This window comes from Pipra filicauda, unplaced genomic scaffold, assembly GCF_003945595.2.
Source record: "Pipra filicauda isolate LSUMZ 115617 unplaced genomic scaffold, ASM394559v2 scaffold180_size1756469_pilon, whole genome shotgun sequence".
Lineage (NCBI taxonomy): Eukaryota > Metazoa > Chordata > Aves > Passeriformes > Pipridae > Pipra > Pipra filicauda.
The window spans coordinates 558,702-575,650 of record NW_024104288.1 but is presented as its reverse complement, the minus strand read 5'-3'; the positions used below and the strand labels follow the sequence as shown (position 1 = coordinate 575,650).

Sequence of the window (16,949 nt, the reverse complement as noted above, 5' to 3'; positions counted from 1 at the left end):
TGTGGGAAAATTAGTAGATTGTAGTTTAGTAATGAAAGACCTGTGCAGCTACACAGGAAAGGAAAATTAGAATTGCAAAGCAAAACTTAACCGAAGTGCTGGGCTTCGCAAGTTTTATTAAAAGCCTTCTTAATGCAGTTTTGGTTTTTACCTTGGTTTCTTAGAAAACTCAAGACTTCTAGTCATACTATCAGTTTCTTTCTGCAATAACTTCACAGCTGTTGATAAAAGGATAGAATCTTAAAGTATTTTCTTCTTTTCTTTGTCGCCCACTTTCACCAATCTGTAGAAAGTGAAACCTGTAGGTTAAATTTGATAATGAAGAATAGCCTTTGGGAGACCTCAAACATTGTCTTTTGCTGGTTAGTAAGCACTGCTTGAAATCCAGGTCTGTGAGTGCTTCCTCTAGTGCCCAGCATAGGAGAAGTTATTTGCTGTTGGGCTTCAGTTTGTGGTGAACATGGTCATACTATGGGGTGATGAGAATGATTGACTTTGTGAGGAGTAACAATATGATGATGGAGAAGGGTTGTGGAGGAGAATTCCCACACAGGAGAGGTAAAGGAAGAAGAGAAATAACCAGTACAAGAAAGTTCATGCTAAGATCTGGTTGTTAGTTGTCCTTGAGTAGTCGTACCTGCGCAATTCAGTAATGCACATGTTGTACAATCAGCCTTGTCTGAGAAGTGGTAGGACAAATAACTAATATAAATTGTGGGATTTTTATTCTGCAGACATCAAGAGCTCATCCCTTACCTCTTCACAGCGGAGTGTTGACCAAGTGCTTTCTCCTATTTCAAAGCCATATCTGCTTTCATCTTCTGAGTCTGTTCCTTCCTCACCATCCAGTCATGCCCAGAAAATCAGGTAACATTGTTTACAAAGCAACATTTTTAACCTGCTATTTAAAGAAGTGTTTTATCTAACTGTTCACAGTGATAGCTGCTTTTACAAATCAAGCAAGCCATTAATTTTATAAGTGAAAACTTTTTTAAAGGTGGATAAGGATTTCCATTTTTGAATATCATACCTCAAGAGGAACTTAGTTATAAAAAAGCAAGCTTTGGTTTGCTTTGAGCGAAGCAATATCTCTTTAATTGTGTCTATTTTTCGCGTCTGTGACCTGACTGATGAGCTTTTGCTGATTGAAGCATTTGAATTTCTGCTACCTGTTTGGGAATTTAAATGAAGGCAATTGTACATTCTCATTTCATTCATTAATGAACTGTAATGCTAACTTTATTACTTTTTTTTCTCTCTGAAGACCTTGTTCATGTGCCTGTTTTCAAAATAGGATCCTCCAGTCCCCCTTTGTGGGAATGGGGTGGGTAGCACAACTTTTCTCTTTTTCTTTGTTGTTTTCTTTTTTTTTAAATCTTATCTAGGTAAATAAATAATTTGACAAAATTAAAGATTTGCATAAAAATGACTTGTCTTTCTTCTCTGTTTCTCCTGTTTCCATATGTAAAGTTCTATTCTTAATGGCCACTGTTGCCTCCACTCTCCAAAACTGAGAGTCCTGAATATGTATTTTCAGAAAAAGCTTCTATTAGAAGTATTTAACTTGTAATGTTTTTTTCCTAAGAAGAGACCGTGGAATTGGCCTTAACTTGCTAGCCATCATTCCTGATTTGATGGGTGAAGAAAGACAGCTTGTCGTGGGGCAACTGTAGGAGGCATTCGAAGGGCTTTCTTATTTTGTTGTTATCAAGGCCTCAAGATCCATTTAATGTAGAGAGGCTCTCTTATGTGGTTAGAATTTTCGGAGAGCCTGTATGTTCATGGCCTTGAAAATGAGCTGTTGGGATTTTTGGGGACTGTGAGGTTACTTTCCTAAGTGTTCCTTTAAGGCTGTCTCTCCTTTCCCTTCTCATTCTTCACCTTTTCTATCATATGTCAGAGATTTCCTTTATTTCTGTGACAGACCTTAAAAAGTGAAGGTTGAATGTTAACCTACTTGTGAAGGTGATATGCGAAAATGCTCTAATCCTGTGAGGGACGATACTTTGAAGGATGTTGTAGAGTCCATCCTGCTTGAAGAGTGAACAGTATGAGCACGTTGTTTTGCAGAGAACAGACCCAGGTCTGGGCAGGCAGCTATGGGTTGCAGTTGTTTTCTTGGGTTTCTTATGACAAAGCAAGGGTATAAGGTCCCAGTAGTTGTCTTGGACTTGCTGCTTTCCCAAGACTTTCTTAAATGCAACATTCTTTTGTTGCATATTTTTTTTAATGTCTTGTGCCTTGGACTGTTTTCTGTTACGTGAAATATTTGAGAAATGCTTGTGTGGGCTTTTCCAGTTATTTACTCTCATTATTAGGCAAATACCACATTATTGATGTGTACTGTGGGATTAGTTTATGACGTGTAGATTTTAAGTGGCAATGGGAACTTCTTTGAAAAGAAAATATCCTGTAACACCAGTAAGCCGTTAGAAGTCAGACCTGTGTCAGTGAGGAAGAACAATTGCTTCTGTGACCACAGAAGCTCCTTGTTTATTTACGTTCCAAGATATGAGTGGTATGAAGAAAGCCAATAAACACAGACAGGAAGACTAGAGTGATAAGGCAGATTATTGTCTAAATTTTTGTTTGTTTGTTTGTTTAGGCCTAAAGAGACTGATTGAGGGTTGTTACTGAGGCAGGGGGTTCTCTGTCTTTCTAGTAGTGTTGCAGGACACAGTACTGAAGAAAGTGGCATGTCCTTGAAACTTGCATCCTTAAGAATTATTTAACACTTAACCATTTCTGGGAAGGAAAGACTCAAAACATGAAATAGACTTCCAAAAACTTGAACTTCCATTTACTCTGTCCTATTTAATTTACAGGGTGTTTTTCCCCACTGACACTAAACTATCTTTCTGACAATACAAATTTATTTGTTTGGGCCCAGATTTACATTTTTTAATGAACAAATCTCATTATGGGGATATGTTTTGTTTGTTCTCCACTTTTGCCCTGTGGAAGACCTGAATTTCTTAGAAATTGTAAGCACAAATATATTTAGGCTGTGATGAAGAGCACCAGCTGGTGTGAAGTAAGCTCCTTTATGAAGCGCTGCTGCTGAATTTCATTAGTGACCTGCACTCCTTTTGCCATTCTGGTTCTGGTCAGACTTTAGTGGCAGGGTCACGTGGGAGACATTGTTCTTTCATATTATCTTTCTGATGAGATAAACGGGGATTTAGAATGAGGGCACTAACCCCATTTTTCATAGCACCCAGATTTTTTCACCCCTGTGTCTATGTTTTGCCAGACATCTAATCCTAATACATTTCAAACACATCTGTTCAGATGATACCAAAATGGGAATTAAACTGTAACACAGAGCTTAAAAAGGCAAATTTCTTAATTTCAGTTGACTAAGTGTCACAGTTCATTGTATTTCTCCTTTTTTGTTGTTTTTCTTACTCATTTGTACTCCTTTTGATAGTGTATTTTGGTTTAATGTAATGACTTGATGTCATATAAAGGCCTTGGGGAAAGGCTGCAGGGAGATGGCTATCAGAGAGATGGAGTTAACTTTTGTTAAAAGTTAGAGAATGGAGTTCAATACCCTGAGTCAGAAAGTTCCAGCGTTTCAGTTGCATGGATTTTAGGTTTGGTTTAGTCTGTTGCTTAGCATGTGAGTAAATCTCAGATTGCTATTTTTTTCAAAGTTCAGCATTTATATTTATTAAGTTATTTATGTTCTTCCTTATTCTTTCAGACTTCAGAGTCAACAAACAGATAAACAAGATCTCAGTGATATCCACAAACCTAAGAAACTAACGTACGATGACCTTGAAGAACACATTTATTCTCTTGAAGGTAAGTTTTAGTGCATTTCAGACAGTTTGTTTAACACCTTGAGGCTAAACAGCTTTAGGACAATTGTCTTCATAGTTTTAAGACTGTAGTTGGAGAGAAAAATTTCGGACTGATTTTGGAAATAAGAAAAACAATTATCTCAGATGACAAAGGATTAATTTTCTTCATTTTTGCATTTTTAGATAATGATATGTAGTAATAACTAAACACTGAAGTCGAGTTGGTTCTGAAATTTGTAACATTCTTTTTGTTCAGAAATCTTTCATAACCTTGTTCTGCTTAACGCTGTAGGTTGGACAGTTGTTTTAGAATGTTTTAAAATTGTGTATGATTATTTTTATTTTTTTTTAAAACGGAAAAGTGTACTAGTATATCAACTACATTGAGGCTTTATTATATTTACTGCATAAAGTAGAACTCCAAGGAGTGTTCACCATAGACCAAAATCGAAAAAAGTATTACTAGATTGTGATTCTGAAGATAAGTTTCAGCAACCATTGGATATGCTCTTGACTTTTCCTTCAGTAACTGAGGCTTAAAATAGTATTATGAATTAGAATTTGGTTTACACTGTGTGTAAATATGTGAAGAGCTCTCACAATTATGCTGTCATTAATCAGCATCTCTGAGTAGTTTTGGAACATGTGGTTCAGTTACTGAAACCTGAATTTTATCCTTTTTTTTTTCTATGAGGTCAGCATTTTATTTATTTGCATTTCTGCTCTCTGTGGATTGCATGCTATAAAATGTTTCCTTGTCTCTATATGATGTAGAGTCAGTTTTCAAAAATCTTTGATGTAACTAAGGTACTTTAGAAAGAGGAGGATAATAAAACTTAATGCACTTTATAGCCATTTGCATACGGAGAGAGAAACAGAAGCACAGTTACTGGCTTTATTTCCTAGTTTTTCCACATTTGAGTGGCATCCTAATGTTTGGCCTGAGCAGCTTCATCTCCCAGAAACTGTGGGTTTAAAGTAAATGAAGTCGTCAATGAGAAAGATGCAAACAGCAACCTAAACGTGTTTCCCATTTCCAGATTTTGTTAGGTCTGTGACGTCTTGAGACTGGTGGAGATGTGGCAGTGTGTGGTATGATTAAACTCATAATTGGTGAAGAGGTTGTGATTGCTCTGTGGGAGAGTTAGGGATATTTTCTTTGAAACCAGTCATTCTAACTGGTGTGTTTTCCTTGGTCCCAGACTGGTTTATTCTTTTGACTGTGGTTAGGTCATATGGAAAGTGGAGTGATGCCCTTGCTTGCTCTCCTGGACCTGTGAGAACACGACTTTCAGTATTTTAAAATGAACCAACCAAAAAAGATAATGTTTATTTCAACAGCAAATGTGCTGATAGTGTTTAGTTAGTGATAGTAAGTAGCAGAAGCTGATGCCTCATCTGTACATTTCTCTGTGAAGCTTTACTCAGTACTCAGTTATATTTTTTAATCTCATTTAATTTCCTTTTTATAAGATTTAAGTGCATTAGTTGAATGTGAACCAAACCCATAGCCATTAATGATTTCTACTCATCTCACATTTTAATTAGATTTAGATTTATTTGTTTAATTTTGTATTAGAGGCTTTGGGGGATACATTACATATTTCACTTCTATTTTATTACATATGACAACAGACTGGCATTTTGTTGGCAATTAGGACTGAGTAGATGCTGTGCACAATTCAGGTACTGCTTTATCATTTAGTAATGTGTGGTAGTCAATAGTTCTGAGAGTTCACATATGCTGATGATTTTCAATCAACAGTACTGTAGTTGGGTCTGACTGCATCAAAAGACAATCTCAGTATGTAGGAGGAAATCAGACTGGCTAAAGAGAGGGGAGGAGGTAACTCAGGAGGACTTGCAGGGAGGGGTGGGATAAGAATGTAAAATCAAAGAATTAAATACAGAAAAATATATAATGAAGGAAAAAGATGATAAGAGTATTAAAAACGATGAAGTGAAGGAGATGCCAGAAAATATGGAGGTCTTTTAGCCCTACTGTGAGTGAGCTCTAGCAAGAAAAGATTGGCAGATTCTGTTGGCAGAAATTGCTTTTAAATGATGTGCTCATCTTAAGGGAACAGTCATTTCTCACTGTCCACCCTTACATAAGGGAGTGAAAGTGTACCAAGAAACTTACCTTTTTTTTTCCTTTGCCGAAGGATAATTTAAAGATGTTTTGCACTACATTGGTTTTGATTTGGGTCTTTTTGTTTGTTTATGTGGTTAGCAGACATTTAGAAGTTAGATATAATATTTTACAGGGACCTACTTGTGAAAGGAATTTTTTGACTATTTAAATATTACATACCTTGATGCTTACTGGTGCCTCATATGGAAATACTGTTGTTATTGATAGCTTTATAATTTAAACAGAATACATTTTCGTTTGAGTGTGATAGCCCATTATTTTGGTCTTACCAAAAAAAACAGATAAAAAAATAGAATTTATTTTCATGGTTGAAGCTGGTAGGACTTCATTGCTTTTGTAAGAAACTGAAAACGCTCTACTAAATTAGCTAGACTGACAGGTTGGCAGAATTTTTCTGTGATGCTTTCATCTATAGTTCCTTTAAAAGAATTTTAATTTACAGAAATTCAAACCATTCTGAGAGAGAGACCCATCAGTTTGGTTGTCTTGTTTTTCTTTGTGCAAAATATTTAAGTTTTATTATAATGTAGAAAAGAAAAATGCTTGAGACATCGATAGTATTTGAAGGATGGAATATTGATGTTTTCTAAACTTTACCCCAAACCTATGGAGATATAGAAGGTTTCTGTGCTGTGTTATACTCAATGCTTGGGAGAATGGTCCTGTGTATTTCAGGTTGGCTACCTAGAGAAAATGACCACATCTAAGTTTTTTTTAATCTCTTTTTTTTATTTCTCCCATAAAATTGAGATAGTAGCAGTCTGCATGTTTTGCAATTAAGTAAGAAGCAGTTGAGTATCATAGCAATGATCACAGAGAAAGGACAGTAATTGTGGTTTTGTGAATTCAGAGCCACTTTGCACAGGGAGAAGACAGTATGATGTAGAATATATGAGTTAGCATCCATCCTGTGCACTGAAGAAGGCAAGCTTCACAATAAAGAGTGTGTGATCAGTAATTAAAGATTGTTCTTATATGCATAGAAAGGATGAGCTAAGTAATTTTTCTGTGACCTGTATCTTGATTATGAAAAGAAATTAAAGCATTTTGGGTTTGTGTTGCATATTTCTTCTGTTTTGACTTTATAAACAGATGTGTTGCAATAACTAATTTCAAAATTAACAATTCTGTATCATGCCTATGATAATTCTTAATCTTTAGGGAGATGGTCAAGCTGAAGGGAAAATGCTCAATTAGTGCTGATATTTATGTGTTCTAATTCAGCCATTCCCACACTTTGTGTCCATTACTGTGCTCCACTTTTGCAATTACAAAATAATGAAGCCATTGTTCAAATTTCATCTCCAGATCAGGGGGACGTGCCAGAGGAGTGTGAAAGTGATGTGTTGCTTCCATCTGGGGACATCGTTAATGGAAACTGTGTCACAGCTCCTGTGCCAGCAACAGCCACTTCACTTCAGGATTTAAGTGAGTTCTCAGCTCAGACAGAAAATAAAATATGTTTTTTATATGTCAAATGTGTAATCAAAAAGCCAAATATTTAACATTCTGTAGGTGTGTATGCTGGTGTGATTGAAAAATTTTCCAAAAAGTGCTAATGTTATACTAAAGAGGAAGGAGTGTTTTCTTTTGCTGTTCTGTATGAGGATGACTTTTTTTCACCCTAGTTTTAGATGAATTTCATTTTAATATTTTGCCACCTGTCCCACCCCCCCGTCCAGCTTCTGCAGAGGTGATTTGAATTTTTTTTTTCTTTAGGATAACTATTACATATAATTTCTGCTCCTGATAGAAATTTCTGCTCCTGATAGAAATTTCTGCTCTTGATAGAAATAAGACATGAAATGTTTTGTTTTAAAGTATTTTATGTACTGCTTGTCTGGATTTTTTTTCTTTTTTCTTGACTTTGTTGGTGAACTATTATCGCAAGGCTGTTTTAATTCTTTGGGTAGATGAGGATGATTTCAGTCAGCATATGCTGCTTTTCTAATTGTTCTACATGGAAGCATTATGATTATTTTTATTTAGAGAAGACCTTTCTAGCATCTCATGATTCCCAGTACTTAAGTTTGCCCCTCTTGTTACTATCTGATGCTGTTCTATGTAGACTGCTCTTTAAATACACTGGTCACATCAGCAGTGTGTCCCGCAATAAATTTCAAAGGGGTTTTAAGTACTTTGCTTTATAAATATAAAGAATTGTATCCAACCACATTGCAGAGATGGAAGAATATAGTAAAATGGACTTTGGGATAACAAAGGTTTAATGAGAATGCCCATGAGAAGTGTCATAGACTTGTCAACTCTCTCGCCTCTACTTAGGCTCTACTGCTTAACTCTTAGTGAGTCATATATCAGGCTGAAAATGTTTACAGGGGAAAAAACATTGCCCAATACCCAAGAATAATTTTGATGTATGTATAAACAGTATATCCAGTTGCTTTTCATTTTTTATTAATGTTATACAGGAGCCTGGTACTTATTTGTATGCTCTTGTAGCAATTACTGAACTACATAAATCAAATGACAGATGTTGAAATAATTTTTCACAGAGATGCTGGATCAAAGACAGATTGAAGAACAGAACAGAGAAGTTGAGGAAAACTTAGAAGAAAGGAAAGCAAGAGAAGAAAGGAGAGAGAGAGAACAACAGGAAGCTTTGGAAAGCGAGCAAGAAGAAGTGGAAAAGCTTAACAAAGAGATGGTAACTTAATAAGTAATGGAGCTTTGTAGTGCCCTGCATTTTAGGATTGCTGTGTGTGCCACTTGTTTAAAAATAGATTTTATTCTATGAAGTGGAAGTATCAGAGGCTAAGTTATTTTATGTACCTGTGTGATCAACTAGAGTCTCACTAGAATGTCTCCTTATGCCAAGTAACTTTTTCACTGGAAACAGATGCTTTTCCTTCCATGCTTCATGTAAATGGAAACTACAGTTTTATGGCAAAACTTGGAAGTCCACTGTCACCAGGCAATTGGAACAAGCTATACATTCACTGTCTTTCTGGTCTGGACCAGTGCAGGTGGGACACCACCAGAACATGTTAATGTCCATCTGCTTATTACTCCTTGTTTAAATAGTGTTTATTAACTTGTGTTTAAATAGTGTTCTGGATTTCTAGGTCCTGTGTAAAACTTATTTTTTGCTCCCGACCATTTAATCTTCCTCTCCTCAGCCTTAAATTGGTTAATTTGATTCAGTGCAGTGGTTGGTACTGATAAGACATGCTCACACAACCCTTGGCACCAGCAAATGAGGCCCTTCAGGAAACTTGCATTTCTGTGCCTGCTCATCATCTTCAGTTCACACGCAGTTGTCACACATCGCAGCCTCAGGCCCCACAGCATCTCGGACATCCAGACAGGGTTAGAGTGGGTTTTCCTGAATATCACTTTTTGAATGGAAGCAATAGCTTAACATTTCATCTTGAACGGCATGTGATAAGTTTAATGCTTTTTAGACAGATGTGTTCTACTGAGGTTAACATGAAATCCTGCATAGTGCAGGCATTAAGGTATAAAGATATTTTTCTGATCAGTATTTAATCTTACTTTTTTGTGTCTTTAAGTATATCCAGGACTCGATGACAATAGATGAAGAAAAAGAAGATAAGGAGGGAGTAAAATCTGTGAATAGCAATTCTGGTGCTGAAGATCATGTAAAGGATCCTCCTTCAAATCCATTAGAAAAATACATGAGAATAATTCAGCAAAGCAGAGAGCAGGATCTCTCAAACAAGGTGATTATCATCAAAACATGGTCCCAAAAATATTATTGACTGAATTTGTGTCTTGCTAGGCATGCTTAGAACGAAAACAATATTCGCATTTTAGTTTTTTCTTCATTTAGAAACTTTATGTAACAACTTGCAGAGCAGAGTGTTTGGTTTTGTATTGGAGAAAGTGTGATGATCCAAAAGAAAAAACACTGAAAACTTTCTTTTGTAAGGGTTGCTGGTGTCCTCTGGGCAACGGGTTTGTTAGTTTGTTTTTTTTAGGTACTAGGACAATAGGAAGGCCAACCATGTCCTGGGGGGCATCAGGCAAAGCATCGCCAGCCGGTCGAGGTAGGGGATTGTCCCGCTCTGCACTGGGGAGGCCTCACCTTGAATACTGTGTGCAGGTTTGGGCACCACAATATAAGAAAGGTATTAAGCTGTTAGAGAGTGTCCAAAGGAGGGCAATGAAGATGGTGAAGGGCCTTGAGGGGAAGCTGTATGAGAAGTGGCTGAGGTCATTTGGTCTGTTCAGCCTGGAGGAGACTGAGGGGAGACCTCATTGCAGTCACAACTTCCTTGTGAGGGGCAGAGGAGGGGCAGGCACTGATCTCTTCTCTGTGGTGACCAGTAACAGAACCCGAGGGAATGGCCTGAAGTTGTGTCAGGGGAGGTTTAGGTTGGATATTAGAAAAAGGTTCTTCACTCAGAGGATGGTTGGGCAGTGGAACAGGCTTCCCAGGGAAGTGGTCACAGCACCAAACCTGACAGAGTTCAAGAAGCGTTTGGATGATACTCTCAGGGACATGGTGTGACTCTTGGGGATGGTAGGGCCAGGAGTTGGACTCAATTATCCTTGTGGGTCCCTTTCAACTCAGCATATTCTATGATTCTACAACTTAAATGTCCTCAATTTTTAGTTTGTGTTTAAATACAGTTTGAATCTACACAGGTCAGTTTGTGTTCCACTAACACAACTAATAGAATTTATTCTGGCCAAATGGAACATTTGACATTAAAGAAGAGGTATGAGTGGACATTACTTCAGTGAAAGAAATGCAGGATGCTTTGTTCACACATGATCCAATCTGAATTTCCAAAGTGTTACTATTCTAGATTCAATGTAGTATTTGTAGACATAGGGTAGGTGTTTTAAAAATACAGATACTATCAATAGAGTCACTTACATTTTGACTTAAGAACCAGTTATAGAAAGTGTGTTTTTTCTCTTGGTTGCCAGGATTCAAAAAAAGAAGAAATAGGAGAAGTATCACATTCAGAGGGACTTCTATCTAGTGAAAAGGATGACAGGTGAGGCTCATGTATTAATAATTTCTACTACTACATATTAATCCTAAATATTAATTGCTATTACTACATAATAATACTAATTATTACTCCAAATTAATAAATAGTTACAATATGAATTACACTTAAGAGACATTTGCCTCCTTAAAAAGCAAAATAAATTAGCAATCAAGAACAAATATATTGGAAAAATTAAGATCCTTCCAATTCTTATACATGCAAGTTAAGCACTATGTGGTGCTTAACTTGCATCTAGGAGCTGCATTCAGTGATCTGTTTCAGTAGCTGTTGGCAGTTACAACTTTTTGTCTGCAACTGAGCAGCATCCGAATTCCTTCACAGTGAGTTGATGAGGGATTCCTCTTGGGTGATGACCCCATGTGTGAAGGTTTGTCTGTGCTGCACCTTACCCATAGTCTGTTACTAGCACTGACTCTAGATTTGATTTATCAGTAGCATCATGGACTTTTAACATGGTTTTTTCAAAGATCTGACTGCCTGCACTGAGTTACGACAGCCTGGGCACTTCCTCTGGTTTTCTCTAGGCGTTGCTAAGTAAGGGTATGTAGGTTTTAGTTGCTCGAAAGGGAAAAAAATCAAACAACCTCCTATCAAGTCTTTCAGTTTATTTGAAGACGTAGAATTGAAAATAAGCAAAAAAGGTGGAGCAGTTAAAAAACCCAAAACCCTAAAGGCTCACCATAACCGTAGTAATGATTCATTATTTTGTGTGCCTTTAAAGTGCTGTTAAACACAGCAGACCCTACCCTGGTGCTCCTGTGATGGCACCACTGGTGTTGTTTTCACTGGGTAAGCACTACAGAAGCAGCAGATAGATAGTTCTGCTTTTTGAGAGATAGGTAATGGCTTTCAGTTAATGAAGGCCCAAATCCTCACCCTTAAGGGCTGGCTTATTGCCATTAGTTCACTGAAACATCAAGAGAATTGCAGCAGAGGCAGTCTCTTTACTCTCTTTTTAAAATGAGTATTAATATTTAAGATTTAAGACAAGAACTACTTTGGACTCATACCACTTTCTCTCTCTATAATCAATACAGCGTTGCAGACATTTCTCATGGAGACATGGATGAAAGCTTCTGGTGAACAATAGCTTCTGATTTTTTAATTTTAATTATTATGATAAGAAAGATGTTGTTGACGCAGCTTTCTGCCTGTAAAAAGTTGTAATAAATGTTAAGCACTAACATTGCAGGCTGTGTAATTATAAATTAATAAAGCTGATTTTGAGCCGTCTCATCACTTCAGTCATTGACTTGCTATCAAATAGCGAGTCCTGATGTGCCACTAGTCCAGGAGGAAGCCCTTGGGTGGGGTTAGAGAAAGGACAAAGCAGAGAACAGAAACTGATCAGGATGTTTGGGTAGATTTGTTTTGGCACCGAATTCGTGGAAACTTTGACAACCCCCACCTCCCAACCCCTTCTCCTCCAGATGGTGCAATGTGTGGGTGAAAGTAACTGTGTGCAGGTAACAAAACATTCAGTCATCATCACCTGCTTTTAAAGGTGTCCCGTGGAGACACTTGGCTTGCACAGTTTCAGAGTGTCGAGTGTGACAGACTCAAACTAACGTGCCCATTCTACTGCTGTGGCAGGGGCAGCAACCACTTCCAAAAGCGGCCCATCTCATGTATCACCTTGTTGGTATTAACCAGCCCAGAACGGAGAGATTAAAATAAAAATGCTATTTAACTCATCTTTATTTAAGCTTTGTATTTTGTAGGTAGATTATAGGCAAGATCATTAAACTTTATTTACAGTATAAAATACAGTAGTTTTTATCAATGAAGTAATTTTGGGTGGCAGCATATATTACAACTTGCACTGCATTTGAGGCTGCTCATCTTGATCTAACTACAAGAACATGAAGCCAAGTTTGACAGAATTTAGGGGCAAAAAACAAAGCTCTGTCTTGAATTCACTGGATGTTGAAACACAACGTACCAAAACCGTGACAGATACAAACTTTGCTTTTTGAAATGAAGCTAAAATGTGAGATGGTGGCTAGTCTTAATTTTACATGCTGCTTAATTTGCTGTTGCAGCCACGTTGGCCTTCACAAATTCTGAGAGACTCCTCCTGTTCGGTGTCGGGAACGGGACGGGTAGTGCTTGTTGCATTATGCTGGCCTGGAACAACTACCACTACTTCATGCTAGACACACTGGCTGCCTCACCACACTGCAGCGTGCACCTACAGGGCATCCCCTTCCCTGCAGGAGGGAGCGGGGAACTAGGGAACACAACGTGTTTCACTTCGGATAGAGACAAAAAGCCTAGAGATGCACTGCCATGGAGTAGCTGTAGGTCTGTTTTCAAATAAGCATACACAAGTGTTGTCTATTATCTACAAATATTTATTTTAACACTTGGATGTAACTACAGGAAGCCCTTGGCACTGATAGAAAATATTGATTCACTGTTAGGTTACAAAAATTTATACATAGCAAAATTTAATGCTCTTTACATAAAAATATTAGACTACTTAAACAAAACTTCAAAAACTCCCAGTAATAGCTACACTGAATTAGAAAAGAATTAGGCTTTAAGACACTGCCTCCATTATTACCCTTATGCAAACACTGGGCTAGAACATCACCTGCATTGCTGTAGAAATGTCTCCTTCATGCAACAGGTAAGAACATACACTAGGCTATTTTGTCATATTTGCTCTACATCAATCAACTTTGCCCCTTTTTTGAAACTGTCAAATTAGACTTCAATATTTAACAAAAAAATTATAGTTGAAGTTAATACCCCCAAAAAATACCTTTTCTCATAGTACTGATTTGAAGGAATTTGTGCTTCCTTTGATGTATATTCAGCAAACAGTTAGAACTATCAAACCACACATCAGCTTAGCAGGGGTATGACTTGAATATTTAATTTTTTCAAATGAATGATGTATTTTTACTTCCCCCCCCAACATTTATATATATATATATATATCATATAGAACAAACACCAAATATACCATCACTAATACTCAAGATATCACTGAATGCTTCTGAAAAAAACCATTAATTAGAAGGCAGACTTCTATGGGTAATGACTTTAAAATGGCACCAGTTTGTTTGTTTTTCTTTTGTTTTTTTTTCTGAACACCACGTTTTCTTAGTGTGCTAATTAATTTGTAAAAAGGAAAACACATAAGCACTGACTATAAATTTGCTAAGCACCAAGATAGAAAAAGGTGGACATCCTGTATTATTTTTTATGGCTGTAATTTTTATTGTTTGTGTAAAACTCTGCAAACTTTCTCATCCACTCATTTGGAATAGTCAAATCAGTGTCATTTTAATAAGGTAACACTTTTCACTTATTTAAAATGTAGGATAATGGTCTCCTGCCACTATATAAATGCTAAGACATTTATAGAAAATAAATATTAAGGCAAAGCTGACATTTATTTTCAAAGAAGGGGATCATTATCCAGATCCAAGGGTCTACATTCCATTAAATAGTTAATAAAAAGATTAAAACTTGGGACATCTGCTCGACACTCAGGTAAGCACAGGGACGTGACAGCTTCATCATGGACAAGTGTGGCACCAGGGTGGAGTGCTGCTCCTGTGGCCCACGTTCCAAGACAGCCTCCTTGCAACTTGGGAGATGCTGCAGCTGCGCCTCACGTAAGCAGAAGCCTACGCCAGGAATCCCAGGTGGCTACAGGTTTGTTTGGGAGACACTCAATCACACACCGTGCACGTGCCTGTGCCTGAGGTCTGCACAGATCTCCTGCCTGCGGGTTTGGAGCACCTGCCACGGTTTGGTGCAGGACATGATGCTGTAGAACAAGTCAAATGTTAAACACCAAAAGTCTCAAAGAAGAATCATTTGGTCGCTTTTTGTAAAGTGTTGCCTTTTAAAATGCCTGGAATAAACCCTCCATTCTATGTATGAAAGGATGGAAGATTACCCATGGGAAGATTTCCCTATTAAAGTGTTCCAGGAGCTGGAATGTGAAGCTTTTGCACTTCTCTCTAATTTTGTTTGGTAGACACACATCTGTACTGCAGAGCAGCTATTTGCTGATTTGTCAGAGCTACAGAACTCTTCTGCTGAATTACTGTGGCAAACATTTATGTGTAAGAATTGAGTTGCTCTTTTGACCGAGACTGGATATCCTGAAGCTCCTGCTCTTCTTTTGCTTTGATATCTTGGTAGGCCTGCATTTTGCTTGCATCCTTTAAGTAGGCCCAGTTAGAAGACAGTATCATGAGGAAGTGGATCTGGAAGAGAAGGGTGAGCATGATGGCGAGTGAGCATGTCAAGAGGCAAAGCAAGCTGGTAGTTAGATTAATAGACGCTTTTTAAAATAACAACCAAAAAACCAAGTTATTCTACGTTAATAAGCATTCTGTTATTAAAACAAGCACAGAGGCTATTTTCAAAGATCTCTAGAATTTGGCATGCTAATAATTCAGTTGGTTATTCACAATTCAGAGAAAGTTAGTATAACAATATTAAAAAGAGCTACAGAGTCATACGGATCAATTAAAATGCAGAATGGGGGGGAGGCAGGAAAACAGTTTTGTACGTGGCAATATACGTAATCAGTAACCTATGAGGTGCTCAGAAGAACTGCTTTCTAAGGTTGTGGTGTTTATGCATATCCAAGGCCAGAGCCTGGTATCTCTTTCCCCCCAACAAGCAGATGAGAATTCCACCCTCCCCATGGAAAAAACCTGAAACTGTGAACCGTTTTATTTACGCGAACAAGGCTACATTAACACACTGAAAAATTAAACATCAAAGTATGAGTCCAAAACTAAGCAAAAGCATGCAATCTCCGGGTTAAGAAGTCTTAATCCTGTATTTTTATAGCTACATTTTAAACTTCCATTGTCCAACCTCAGGTGAAGAATTTTACATAACAAACGGTTCTCTTTTTTTAATTATTGTGTAGATTTTTTTCTAGTTTGTGCATTTGTCTCTTGCCAACTTCTTTTTCCCCATACTTCATGCAAAAACATCTACATTTGAAAACACTGATTCACTTCTCTTTTTTTTTCCCCCAACAGTGTAAAAAGTTCCTTGTGATCTATGCATGGTTTTGCTTCCCGTGCAGTCATACTTACATTTTTGAGATCTGGCTACTGAGAAATCAGTTACTAAAGTGCAGTCACACAAGAACAGAAGCGATTTATATACCATTTCTTACTAGTTCAGGGTCCAAAAGAAAGAATGTGATTGTTTTACGCAGAGCTAAGACAAGGATATATTTTCTTCTAGAAAGAGCATGACTTGACAATTACTTGGAGTAAGAGAAAAAAATTGACTTCATCATCCATGGAATCACTTGGAACTACAAGCATATTAATTCATAATACCTGGTCTCTGCCAAAAAAGACTGGCACTACTTTATTATTCCTTTGCTTTTGCATTATATATATTGTATGCTTGGGGATATTTGTATTTGGCTTTCATGCTAAAGAATAAATTAATAATTCTGACCCTGAACTGTTTCCAGTATTTGTTTGAGATGACTGTTAGAAAGCAAGTGGAGACTTGAAATGAAAACATCCCCTTTTCAGAAGGATGCTTTATAAACACCCCTACAGTAACTGAATCCTCTCAACATAAAAAAAATAGCCAGATCTCGTCCACATCATAGTTCATATACAAGAAGTCATTTTATTAATCTGATAAGCTAAACGATGCTTACTGAAGCTATTTACAATTACTGTAACAAAATTCAGAAAGCTAGACTTTTAGCCTAGGGTGTCAGTGGTATTTCAAGCTACGCAATGCAGCTCTTTACTGGGCTTATACAATTTAGAATTTAGTGCAGCAATCTTCCCGACTCTTAAACTTCAAAACAGCATAGTTATATGTAGTAGCCATCATGTAGATCAGCTGGTGGAAGAGAACAAAATACAGGAGAGTAAGATACAACAAGGTGACGGCTCAAGCCCACTTGGGCAACTGTTGATACTTTTACAACAGACGTTGTTCTGAGCTTCTTCCAGGGTGAAGATGCAA

General features: G+C 37.3%; 2 protein-coding genes across 11 annotated transcripts in view; one reads left to right on the top strand and one right to left on the bottom strand.

The window, feature by feature from the left end:
- Positions 1 to 12,200, top strand: part of OFD1 (OFD1 centriole and centriolar satellite protein) — a 30,339-nt gene extending 18,139 nt beyond the window's left edge. Inside the window, exons 17-24 of one of the 2 annotated variants that reach the window (XM_039379924.1) lie at positions 735 to 867; positions 1,265 to 1,324; positions 3,707 to 3,807; positions 7,270 to 7,389; positions 8,475 to 8,626; positions 9,492 to 9,662; positions 10,879 to 10,949; positions 12,005 to 12,200. In XM_039379924.1, coding sequence (XP_039235858.1) covers positions 735 to 867; positions 1,265 to 1,324; positions 3,707 to 3,807; positions 7,270 to 7,389; positions 8,475 to 8,626; positions 9,492 to 9,662; positions 10,879 to 10,949; positions 12,005 to 12,050 — 854 coding nt within the window. In that variant the 3' untranslated portion in view covers positions 12,051 to 12,200. The remainder of the gene's footprint in view (positions 1 to 734; positions 868 to 1,264; positions 1,325 to 3,706; positions 3,808 to 7,269; positions 7,390 to 8,474; positions 8,627 to 9,491; positions 9,663 to 10,878; positions 10,950 to 12,004) is intronic. The other variant, XM_027725205.2, reaches the window with a different exon arrangement.
- A 435-nt stretch (positions 12,201 to 12,635) lies between these two features.
- Positions 12,636 to 16,949, bottom strand: part of GPM6B (glycoprotein M6B) — a 108,327-nt gene continuing 104,013 nt past the window's right edge. For 4 of the 9 annotated variants that reach the window (XM_039379926.1, XM_027725212.2, XM_027725208.2 and 1 more), the window contains one exon: positions 12,636 to 15,196. In XM_039379926.1, coding sequence (XP_039235860.1) covers positions 15,047 to 15,196 — 150 coding nt within the window. In that variant the 3' untranslated portion in view covers positions 12,636 to 15,046. Of the gene's footprint in view, positions 16,824 to 16,949 lie in introns of all 9 variants that reach the window. The other 5 variants (XM_039379927.1, XM_027725209.2, XM_027725213.2 and 2 more) reach the window with 3 other exon arrangements.